At 40.3% G+C, this 12,050-nt stretch overlaps 1 protein-coding gene across 1 annotated transcript in view; it reads right to left on the bottom strand.

Moving 5' to 3' along the window:
- Nucleotides 1-12,050, bottom strand: part of HECW2 (HECT, C2 and WW domain containing E3 ubiquitin protein ligase 2) — a 155,378-nt gene that overhangs the window by 65,038 nt on the left and 78,290 nt on the right. Inside the window, exon 3 of the mRNA XM_027730643.2 lies at nucleotides 11,177-11,284. Within this exon, the coding sequence (XP_027586444.1) occupies nucleotides 11,177-11,284 (108 nt within the window). The remainder of the gene's footprint in view (nucleotides 1-11,176; nucleotides 11,285-12,050) is intronic.

Genomic DNA, 12,050 nt, shown 5'->3' with positions numbered 1-12,050 from the left:
TGAAGGAAGCTGGAAGCACTTTATATACTGGAACACAGGAAGGGTAAACCTTGTACCATGTTTCTGGTCCCACTGAATAAAATTTTGTTTGCTAAACTGCATTTATGGCACACAAAAGAGTATTATGTTTAACTGAAGCCTGACCTCCCCTGTTGTTCCTCTGCATTCTTCCAGCCAAGCAGAACAGCTATAATTACAGCTGCCCTTGATCCTGTGGGATTTTCCCTATCTGGAACAATGTCTGTTTTCCTTCTCCATTGGGATAACTGTTCTGTGTGAGGCTGATGAGGTACAGAAATGGCCACAGGCAGACAGCAACGGCCACTGGCAGGCAGGAATTACAGCAGCCAGTTCAGACAGACCAGAGGACGTGTATGCAAGTCTTGGCAGTTCAATTCCTCTGCTTGGTTTAACAATATGTTGGTAGCCCTGAAGTACAAAAGTGCAATATTTTGTATAAGGTTTTGAGATACATATGGCATGATTCCTTGACGGTTGAGGTATTTCATCACTGCAAGATAAAATACTACTTATCCCTACTCAGAAGGATCAGAAACCCACCCTGCAAGCCTGCTCGGCCAAAAAGGATTATTTATTTTTAAATTTGCTGCAGTTACAGATCAACATTTATTTACTATCTTCCTCCCAGAACAAAGAGGAGACACCTCAGAACAACTCTTCAAAGGAGTCTGACAGTGCCTCCAGGGAATCAGGAGGTGGAGGAGCTGCTGATCCCACTTCCTCCTCCTCACAGATGAGTTCACACACACAGACAAAACATGTTCTATTTACCACAAGCTTTACAGCAAAATTCAAAATGCAGACAGGATTTCTGATCACCTGTAAAGGTTTATCAAACCTAAAAGTTATGGGTCAGGACCTGCAGTTTCTTTCCAAACTGAGCAAATGCTTATATCTAGACTGATACACAAGAACTTCTAGCTCGCGTAAAACTGAAGTTTCAGCACTTGCAAAATTTGACAGGATTTATACCAAGTGTTGGACTATCCACACTGTAAAATGCATATATTAAGTAACCAGAACTCAAGTCTGGAGCACCTCTTATTAACACTGAGAACATATTATGACTACATGAAAGCATAGTAAGATAATAAACTATTCCACCAAGACTTCCATTTTCCAGCTATCTTGCTTACTTTTATTGCAACCTAAGGTTTATTTTTCAGAGAGTTTCTGGAGCTGCCATTTATCCAGTCTGTTGTCACTGACTATTTTCCTTCAATTCATCACTTCTGAACAGAACCCAGCAATGGACAGGTTATCAGCTGCTGGTTCTATCCATAGACAGTCCGTAATGTGAGGGTGGACAGATATTCTCACTACACTGACAGGTACATTCATCTGAAGGCTGAAATGCAATGCTACAAGTTTTGCATCCTCATTTTTGTTTCCCTCAATGACTTCTACAAGCATACAGTACTTTTCAATAGCTGTATATGGCTGGTGATAGAGGAAAACAACGTTTGAGTCAAGAAATAGATTTGACTGTCCCTTTCAGATATGCTAAATTAAAACCCAAACGAACACAAACAAAGAAAACAAACCAAAACAAACCAACAAACAAAAACAATCAAACTTCAGGACTAATTGCTAGAAATATTTAGAAAGAGCAGAGCACTTAAAAACACAACATGGAGACTTTTTCTCCCACTTCCCAACAGAAGCAGCACTGATTTAGTTTGGGCTTTATAAAGCACTGCAAGAGGAACAGCAGATCTGCTGTTTGCATTGTGTCAATGGGATTAACACAGGAGAAGCCGGGCTTGAAATTCAGCACAAAACTGAAAAATAAGCTACCCACCACATGCATGCAGATGTTGTCAAAGTGAACATGGGCTTTTTGAAGACTGGATCTTATACACAGCAATAATATAAACCCATCATAGGATAAGAGGCAGCTAAGTGATTCTTTTTCATAGCTATCAATGCTAGAAGCTGCAGTTAATGTTAACAGAAGAAGAAATCTCAGAGGAGCCCTGTCAGTTCAAAGCAGCTGAGAATCTAGCTTTTTGACATGTCTTGTACTGTGTTATCAGAACAAAAAGTTGATTAGAAGAGGTTTTTCTTGATGACTGATGGATTCCTGAGCTCCAGATATATTGAAAATAGCTATCTGTGGCTGTTCCTGATAGTTATAAGTGGTAAACTGAGAGGTGTTCTAAGGCCCCATAAATATACAGACCTCTTCAGAAACAGTAAGTTCAGTTATCTGCAAACAGAACTTCAATGCTTTGAGAGTTGAGTTCAATACCACATTAATACACAGGCTTCCTCTGAACTGTCGCATACTATAAATGCACGTTAGCATGTGAGTCACTGACAGTGTTTTTCCCAGTTTCTTTCATTTCTCCTGCCACCTTGCTTTCATGTGTTTCCTTCAGGCGAAAACTGGCACTTCTCTTTTTTTAACCTACTTTTTCCTCCTCGACAGGTTAATTAAATTGCTTTGTATGTGATCCTTAATGAAAAAGTTAATAGTAAACCCAGCAAAGGAGAGACATCTGTACCTGACCACAGGACCTTTTGCTGTATCACTAAACTAAATATGACATTTCAGAACACAAAAATATTTTCATTCAGGTGGGTGGGTGGTGGTGTGGAAATTACTCTATTCTTGATACTACACATGCCCTGTTGTAATTGACATTCCTCCAGACATCATACAGACCACAATAAATTCCTTCTTCATCTAAAAATAAGCCAAAAATGAAAGTGGGGGATCTATAATTCTTTAAAAATTATCACACGGCCATATAAAAAGTGATATATATGATCATTAATCACAACACTCTGTACAACCATAATCCTCTTTAAAAGCTAATAGCTGTTACCATCTTATAACCATAGTTTTATAGCTCAGGTCTATTACATAAAAATGTTGGAATCAGTAAAGGTTTCTGGGACTCCAACACTGACATTTGAATTTCAAAAGAACTTCTGCATGAAATTACAGCGCTGTTCCCTCCATGGACCATATACTCTTGCCTCTTCAATACTAAAGAGATCAGCTTACACTAAATAATAGCTTGCTTTTAAAACATCACTAATTCCCAAAGTTCCCCACTTTAACTGCTTTTTTACTGCCGTTAATACTTTACCTTTGCCCATCAAAATAATGCTTTTGTGAAACAAAGACACTAAGAATACATAAACACATGAACACAATCCTAGAAGAATGCATTCTTTCCAGAAGACTGATAATGCAGGAAAGCAAACGTGTTTGCTGTAAGAACAGTTTGCTCCAGACAGATCCTAGTCAAATGAAACGCCCATACTGGAAGTGGAATCACGCTGCATTGAGAAGGGATGGGCAGAGACACCTCCAAAAGACAAGTCCAATCCTAGTTGGGTTACAACAGTCTGTGGAGGCCAACAGTGCTCCCAGTTAACTGTATGGAACCTGGCCAGCAGCTAATACTTCCTGGACATTGCAACTGCCCAGATGCCCAGAACCTACTTAGGCTGAACCTGCGGCTCTCTGCAGATAGAAACATATCTCCTCCAACATTCAATGAGGAAAAAGCTGACAGCACATGAACTCATCAGAAAAATAAGAGAGCATGTTCTGCGAAACTTATTTAAGAAAACTTTGCCACTAGAACAAATTAAGTCACTCACATTCAGGCTTTACAAAGCTATAAAGGGAAATGTAATCCACGGAAAAGGGACAGTGTTAAATCCCATTTGTCTCCCATCTGAAATCCAACACCTCACAGACAACTGCAGGAATGTTGAAGTGCTCTGCATGTCCTGCCAACTGAACTTCTTTTCCTTAGCAACAGTGACAGTTCAGCAAACTCTACGTTTTGTTTGGACATTAAGCATTCTCTTCTCTGCATCACTTTAAGCATGTACATTTTCAATTACTTCCTACTGGGCAGTAACAAACACACCAGCAGAATGCAAGGGCCAAAGCTGGCTGCCTCCAGGTACTTGCCATCTCTCTCAGCAGGTGTATCACAGAATTTGTTTTACAAAAGGAACGATAAGAAAACCACCTAAAAAGTGAGTTGAGCAGACTCGCAGAAAGTTTTTTAGATAAATTAGGATCAATAACAGAAAATGCTTATGTCCCAGTGGTCTCTCCATCTAAACTGCTTCAAAGGAAACTACTTGGACAAATGGGAGGTAACAGAGTTTACCCATCCCTGCCAGCCCCGCTCACTTTGCCATCACTCTGAGACATCCTTATTTACAGCCATGAGCACTGACTATTCTGCTCTAATTTGGCAAAGCATTTAATTATAGTCTAACCTTTAAAAAAAACACTGGGGGTATTATGTGCTTAAGGAAGTCAACAAGGCTTGCCACGAATGTAAAAAATACAAGACTTGATCCTGTTTCAGTTGTGATACTCAAAAATAGCTGTTAAGAGACAACAGATAAAAACAGCAGAAGAATAATAGAAGTATTTCTAACTCAGTGAATATGTTTATAAATAGAGTAGGGACAATAACCCTGAGTCCCCAGATAGAACACTGAAAGGGCACTGGTTGCAGGGCACTACACAGATGAATGTTCCAGGCACAGAACAATTCCATGTGAGAAAACCATGACCTTTACAGAATTTAATTTAAATGGTAAAAAACAAAGATTGCATAAAAGTAATGAATTACATTCATAGAACATTCACTGATATTGACCATTTTGGTCATAACCATTAATAAAACCTAAACACTGTTTATATCTCTAGTAACAACTCTGCTACAGCAGTCCTTAAAAGCTAAAAGTATATAAAGTTTAATTATTTAATTGATATTTTTTCCCTTCGATATCTATCAGTTTTTTGCAAAAAAGAGCTGTGAGTCTGCTCTGCTAGCTACAAAGTATTGCAATTCCAGTCCTCATACACTATTTCTGCAAAAGTTACAATTTCATGGAAATAGGGACTGAACACTCCTCACAAAACCTCATTTGTAACATTCCAGTGCAATGCAAACACATATTACCACATATTACCACATTTTCTGAATATGTCTTATAGTCTACTCATGCTCTTACTCATAGGGGATAAATAGATCAAGAGTAGCCCTGCCGAGAAGAATCCGTGGGTGCAGGTGGATGAGAGGCTGGACATGACCTGGCCACGTGCTCTGGCAACCCAGAAAGCCAACCCTGTCCTGAGTGGCATCCTGATGCAGTTGAAGATGTTCCTGCTCATTGCAGTGGCATTGGACTAGAGACCTTTAAGGGTCCCTTCCAACCCAAACTATTCTCTGATTCTATGCCACACACATGAGATTTTAAACACAAAACACACAGCATCTGTGTAGTCACTGCATCCAAGTATCACAGTGTGGCACCAGAAGTAATTTAACCACAAACATCCCAGGGGTGATTTGGAAATGATTGATGTGACAAGACTGGCAGTCTCTGGATAAATCCCAACAGCTGCCACTCTGGATTACTGCTCAAGACATAAAGCCATAGCATTGGTAGAGAAAATATATGCAAATCAATATATTTCTATTCTACTCACAGTAATGACTATGACATCAAGGTTATAAATAACAACAAAGGGAAAGTAGGTGAAGGTGTTTCTTGTGGATACTGTAATTAACAAGGCCAACACAGTCTCAAAGCAGACCCTTGGCCTAAGTCCATATTAATAAACCAAGCAGGCATGGCAGAGACTCAAGCATGAGCACACAACCATACATACTGCGGAGTGGTGACCCCTGACACAGGGGAAGGGGTGGCTGCATGGCTGCAAGTAACAATGGCACTTGCTCACAGCTGCAGAAAATAGCCCCTGGCCTGTTTTACCTACTAGAACACATGCAGCCTTTAACTTATGGGCACAACACATATGGAAATGCATAAGCAACAGTTACCTCTTGTGTGGCAGTGACTGTACTATGCTGAATCTCCTCCCTCCCATGGCATCTCCAACACAACCTGTCCTTCCCCATATTGCAGAAAACTGACTTAGAAACTGCAGATTATGAATGAGCAGCAGCTGTTACCAACTAGTCCTAAGTAAAACTCGAGCTTCCTTTCATATATTTTTTTCTATCACCAGCCTTCTTACGGATCATTTCACTCCGTCTTTCTGCTAGCCCTGTTCTCCATAAGGAATACCATCACCATCATCTCTGTCTCCACTAAAATGTCCCAAGGGAGCCCTGACATCCCAAGGAAGGGAGACTTGAACAGCCTGATGCCATGCTAAATACCAGATGATCATACCAAATGCAAAAGCATTAAACTGTGCACTTCCACACTATTGCCACCTGTTCAGAATAATACTCCTTGAACCTGTTTCTTTTTACAGGAGAAGGATGAAAACTCTATGGCTGTGTTTAGCAATCCTTATGTAGTTTACGGGGTAAAAAACTTGAGGGAGCCATCTAGCGAGTCATTGTTTTCCTTCCCTCACATTTTAGCAAGCCTCAGAGCAGGATGTTTGAAAGCCACCTCTACTATGTAAGGAAAGAGTATATAAAGCATATTGATTCTCAGATTCACCTTCCTGAATCTCTAAGATGACTGAGTTCCCTTTCATGCCTATATAGCACTTCTTCTCCTTCCCCAGAGAAAAAAAAGAGGAGCACCTGCAGTTCAGAGCCACTCACTGTGTCTCGAGGTGACAGCTTAAGGACACCAGCTGTTCCTGATGGTGAACTGGACTTTGTATTTTGCAAGTATTTTCCTTCTCCTTTGTATAATTTCCCCCCCCCTCCCCTTCCTCAGCCACTCCCTTCAGAGGCTGCTTGTCTTTCTGGAATACATTAAGTTCATTTCTCATTACGCCACTGTTGATTCCTTTGATTCTCCCTTCTCAGGGTAGATCCTACAGCATTTTTGTGTTGATTTTTGTCTAAAGCAAATAGAGTTTCCTTTGATCATCCTTGTTTTGCTAATTTTGGATGCTTTGAGGGGAATTAATGTCTGTTTTTAGCATGAAGATGAGACTCTCCCCCACCCTTTCTGCAGGTTGTTTGATGTGAATAGAACAGATCGCAAACTATGCCTTTACACGCCACTTTCTTGAATAAAAAAAACAGAAGATGCTGAATCCACGGGGAGGGATTTTTAAGAGGAATAAATTAAATGACCTTAACATTGAGTTACAATACTGAGGACACACAGTAATACAAAATTCAGAAAAATGCTTATCCAAGACCTATCTTTAAACATAAGCAAAAATTTGACAGACCTTGGTGAAACTATAAATAAATTTACAATTATGCTCGCGGAAAAACAGCTTCCCAAATTAAGGCATAAGATGTTTTTCTTAAAAGATACAAATCTTTTTGCAGAAGGAATTTGCAGAAGGAATCTTAGGCCTAACCCAGCTGACTCCCACTGATTAACATTAACGCAATTAAAATGGAAATGCTCCTTCTGCATGAGATTTGTTTGCATATGGCTTGTTAGTGATGCTATAATCCTCTGCATTTCACCCTCCAGAGATGTGACTGGTGAAAGATAAGTAATGTCCCTAAGCTCTGGCACTGCTGGGGGAAAACCACATCCACAGTCTTTGGGATAAGTGCACGCTGTGCACGCTGACTGATCACAACTCATCATTCAACATTAGTAACTTACGTTCCCATTCTTGCCAAAAAGATGCGACAACTTTAGGCCAATTTCGACTGTAAATCCTAAAGGATTATTGTGGTTACTTAGCAGTTGTTCAGCATAATTCTGTTAACAAGTATCATCGGTCCTTATTGCTGGCTCAGTGCTTCTGAGGCTTGCAGCAAACATTCTTCCTCTCTCCTTGTGTAGAGGTAGAGCAGAGAAACTGCAATCATATAGGTATTGCAGTGTATAGGTGGTAGCAATTAAGTACTGTCCGTGCTCCAAACATAAAACAGCTGCAATCCAGAAAACACTGTAGTGATGGGAGTCCAGCTCTACCTTTGTTCCATACTTAGCTTTCCATCAGCCTCCTGGAGCTTCTCTATCCCTAAGAGCGTAAGCAATAGGTAGAGGATTGGTCAACAGCAATGTCACCAAGTTCAAGAGGCTTGCAAGTGTCTACACCAGGGGTGGAGCAATCCCAGTCATCGCCAGAGCCTCTGAACAGACTGGCAAAGCTGCAGCCCTGCTGAAAAGGAACTAGGCTCAGGATGACTACCAAGTTGAATACGAGCCAGCACGTGTTCTCACCGCAAGTAAAACAAATCACTTCACAGGATACATTAAAAGGTGTGTGACCAGTGGAGAAATGGAAGGTAATGTCCCCCTCTGCATTGGTACTGGTGAGGAATACTCTGTCTAGCTTTGGGTCCCTAGGTTCAAGAGCACAGAGAACATGGAGAGTGGAGAGCAAAGGGCTACAAAGATGATTGGGATGGAGAAAATGTGACCTGCGAGAAGAGGCTAAAGGAACTGTCATTGTTTAGTCTGGTGAAGACTAGGTTGAGGCAAAATAAATGTTACTATCTCAACTCCTTCCCATTCTATCAGAGATTTTAAAAGGGACAATGGCCCCAAATTTAAGCTATAGCCATTCATATTGGATGCCAGAGAAATCTTTTTAACTGGGACAATAATGCAGCACTGGAAAAGGTTACTTACAGAATCTGCAAAATCTCTGTCTTTGAGGGTTTTCAGTAATGTGCTTCATAAACCACACCTGACCAGGCAGGTCAAGTGTTGGTCCCAGTTTGAGAGCAGGAGGTTGGATGCAACCCATATTACTATGCTGTGATTAGTCTCCAGATGATTTTAAATTGATTAATTTACATATTTTGTCCATGCCTCTTACTGGAGCTGCTGCTTCAAAAATTCAGGGACATTGCTAATGGTCTGCTGCATGTAATTACTGTGAGGAATAAATATGACAAACCCTATGTACCATGACCTGTATCTGACATATTCTGCCTCTCAGCAAAGATATTTCTAAACAAGAAATCTACAGTTCTAGAGTTCTTTCCCAAATTTGGAAAATAATGGCAGATTAATAGAGAAATACCTTATATTCAATAATCTGGCACACATTTCCTGGGAACGTTAGCCTCTTCATTTGTTTCTCCCTCTTGCTATGACAGTAGCATCACATGCAGTGCTACACTGAGTGACAAATTATATCTGCACCGCAACAGAAGAAAGAGGCCAACAGGGGAGCTAAGTTTGTCTCTGTGGCTGGCCCGGGCTGGGTGGGCAGTGACAGTGTCTGCAGAGCATGGTGAGCACCCTGACAGCACAGCTCTTCCCACACCCGGCCTGGTGCTGCACCGCAGTAACACTGTGGCTGTACCTGAACTGCGCAGCCACCTGCTGTGTCTGCCTGAGCCGGGATTTAGGGATCTCACGAATAAAAAAGAAAATAAAAAAAAAAAGAGCAGCTGCCTGTAGTTGCATCAGAGTTGCTTCACCACCTATAAGCTACAAGAAAAAGCCTTGCAGAGCAAACACAGTCACATATCCGTGGAGCCCTCTAGTTTAAAAAGTGGAATCAGAAATGCAGATAATTTTTGGCCTCTCACTAGAAATACAAGTGTCACTGGAGACATATTTATCGTCCATACTATGTGCTATAGCAACATATGCTCATAAACATTCCTTTTTACAGTTCTCAGGTGCTGCATAATTGCTTGTCTCTTTTTCATTGTATGGCAGCAGAACTGCTCCTTAGTGAAGATAACCATGATCAAAGAACATACATCCTGCACTCCTTCTGTCAGCTGATTGTGAGGTGCAGTTGGTTGCAAAGTGCAAAGTCATTTGCAGCTGATTTTAAGTCCAAACTACTAGTCCTTGAAGCATTAGTTTGGGTTACTCACATGAACTGAAAATGTTGTTTGAGAGCCTCATCTCAATACATAATGGAGCAACGCATAACCAGCTAAAAGATATAAACATCTTAGAAGTCAAACTGCCCCTACTGGCAACAATACTGATGGAGTATATGTACAAGAAAGATGAGGCAATGAATTTTACTAACAGACATTTTAATCTGCTTTAATATACCACTGTCTTTGGCACAGGACAGTTAATTATCTTTACTATTTTCTTGATCACTATCTTCAGTTCAATCATTTTTTCCTGTAATGAACTCCTGAAATGGAATTAAATTTTATCCTATTTAAGTGGGTTTTTTTATTATAAAGTGTGTTGTGTAACACATAGGGTACTTGGCAAGATGCACTGATGAGTTCTAGAAACAGGAAGCTTTAATAATTATTTTTAGTACAGAGTATACAACACCTCTTGAAATACATGTAGTGCTGTCATATCAGTTAATTAGAATAAAAATTTCTGCCAAGACCTACAGTTAGCAGCACTGCAGTGTACAGTGAAGAGTGGGAGTATTTTTTTTCTTTTAACTTATGCAGGAAGATTCATTACTGTGAGGCTAAACAGGTGGTAGAGCAACTCACAGCTCTTTTGGGACTGATTGCCACTTTGATGCTTGGCACATCAGAGTTTCCAGCAAGCTCTGATACAACATCCTAGGATTTGAACCTCAGTTTCTTTAGGGGATCATGTACTTCAAATGGTAAGATACCTCTGTTTCATGAAAAAGCAAAAAAAACAAAGAAAAAAAATAGCACAGAACAGAGTAGCTTAGCTTCCTATAAATCCCAGTTGTCTAAGGGAGTGGCATAGCTCTCTGATTTGAAGCTTGGCTACTGATAGTCCTTACAGACTCCAACTGAAGACTTTTTATTTCAGTCATATAGAGACTCTCAGTATTTCCAAACTGCCCAGTGGATTTCCCAGCACGACAAATCTACAGCTGAGAAATTCTGATGCAACTGAACATGAGGCTGGCACTTCCTAGAGACAAATCTACCCTTCATACTAACAAACATTAGCAAGCACTACTACATCGTTACCTTCTCCTCCACATGCATTTACCATTAATACTTGTTCAGCTGAAACTTGAAGCTACTTTGGGAAGAGACTTCAACTTTCACTGTGTATATAGTATATGACACTGCACAAGGCAATTTCTTCCTCCCTTAAACTGAAACATGCTAAGAACATCCCTAGAGTACAAATGTACATCTAAGATCAACTCCATTTTTATAATGTCCAGGAAAAACACTGGAAAATGCTGCCCCTTAGGGCAACACAATCAATTCCCTTAGTTTATCAGAGGGACTGATGAAATGGATATCAAATGCCATGCCGTAGACTTGCCTTGACACAAAGGCACTCTTGCCTTGGAATACGCACTGGATAAATAAGTACTCACATTCCATAAAGTAGGGGCCAGGTTCAATGCGCCATACAATCTGTCCTTTCTGCGTGCCAGTCACTCCCCGATTCTTGGAATCCCAGAAATTGGCTGGAGAGTTCTCATCTGAAAAAGGGAAGGAAAAAAATAATTTCAGCAAGTAGTATTTATAATAGTAGCTTTCTTGGTTCTCCGTTTCAAGAGGCTCAGACACAAAAAACTACTTTTACTAAATAAATAAATCAAACTAACTGGCAAAAGATAAATGGCTTCTCTTTTACAGTTGCTAGATCAATTTATGCAGAGGGAGCAGACATACACACAGCCAAAGTAAATATATGGTTTCCTGTAAGAGGTGACCTGCCAAGGTACAGTATTAAATTCCCAAACTTCACTAACTCAACAGAGAGGCTGTTGGGAGTGTAGAGCTGACAGAAACCTCATCACAGAGTTACTGCACTGTTTTATACACCAGTCCTGCTCTGTGATGTGAAAAATCTAGCATTCATTCCCTAGCTAGGAAGCGTGGACTTGTAAGTAATCAAGTTAGAGGCCCAAAGTGCAGAACTGTCACTTGGTAAACCAGAGCTAGAAATGAGAGATTCAGCAAAATACATTCAAAAGAGAACAGAAAAACAAGCAGTACCTGCAGAGAAGCTTAGCAACATCAGTATTTTCCCCTCTGAAATCAAGATTTTTATCCTAACAGTAACAAACATGGTCCTTAGGGCCTTTTTTTATTTACCAGCCTGTATTCAGACACCCAGAAAGCCGTATTAATGAAAGAAAATCAGGGTGAGAAGCTGCTTGAAAGGCACGAAGGTTAGTTATGATGACACAGACAAAGCTGACATAAATTCAACTGAATTCTTTTGTACAGGAAGTTCTTTGG

This window comes from Pipra filicauda, unplaced genomic scaffold (assembly GCF_003945595.2).
Source record: "Pipra filicauda isolate LSUMZ 115617 unplaced genomic scaffold, ASM394559v2 scaffold149_size4050908_pilon, whole genome shotgun sequence".
NCBI classification, from domain to species: Eukaryota; Metazoa; Chordata; class Aves; order Passeriformes; family Pipridae; genus Pipra; species Pipra filicauda.
Note: the sequence above shows the minus strand (reverse complement) of the source record. Positions and strands in the feature narration are given on the sequence as shown.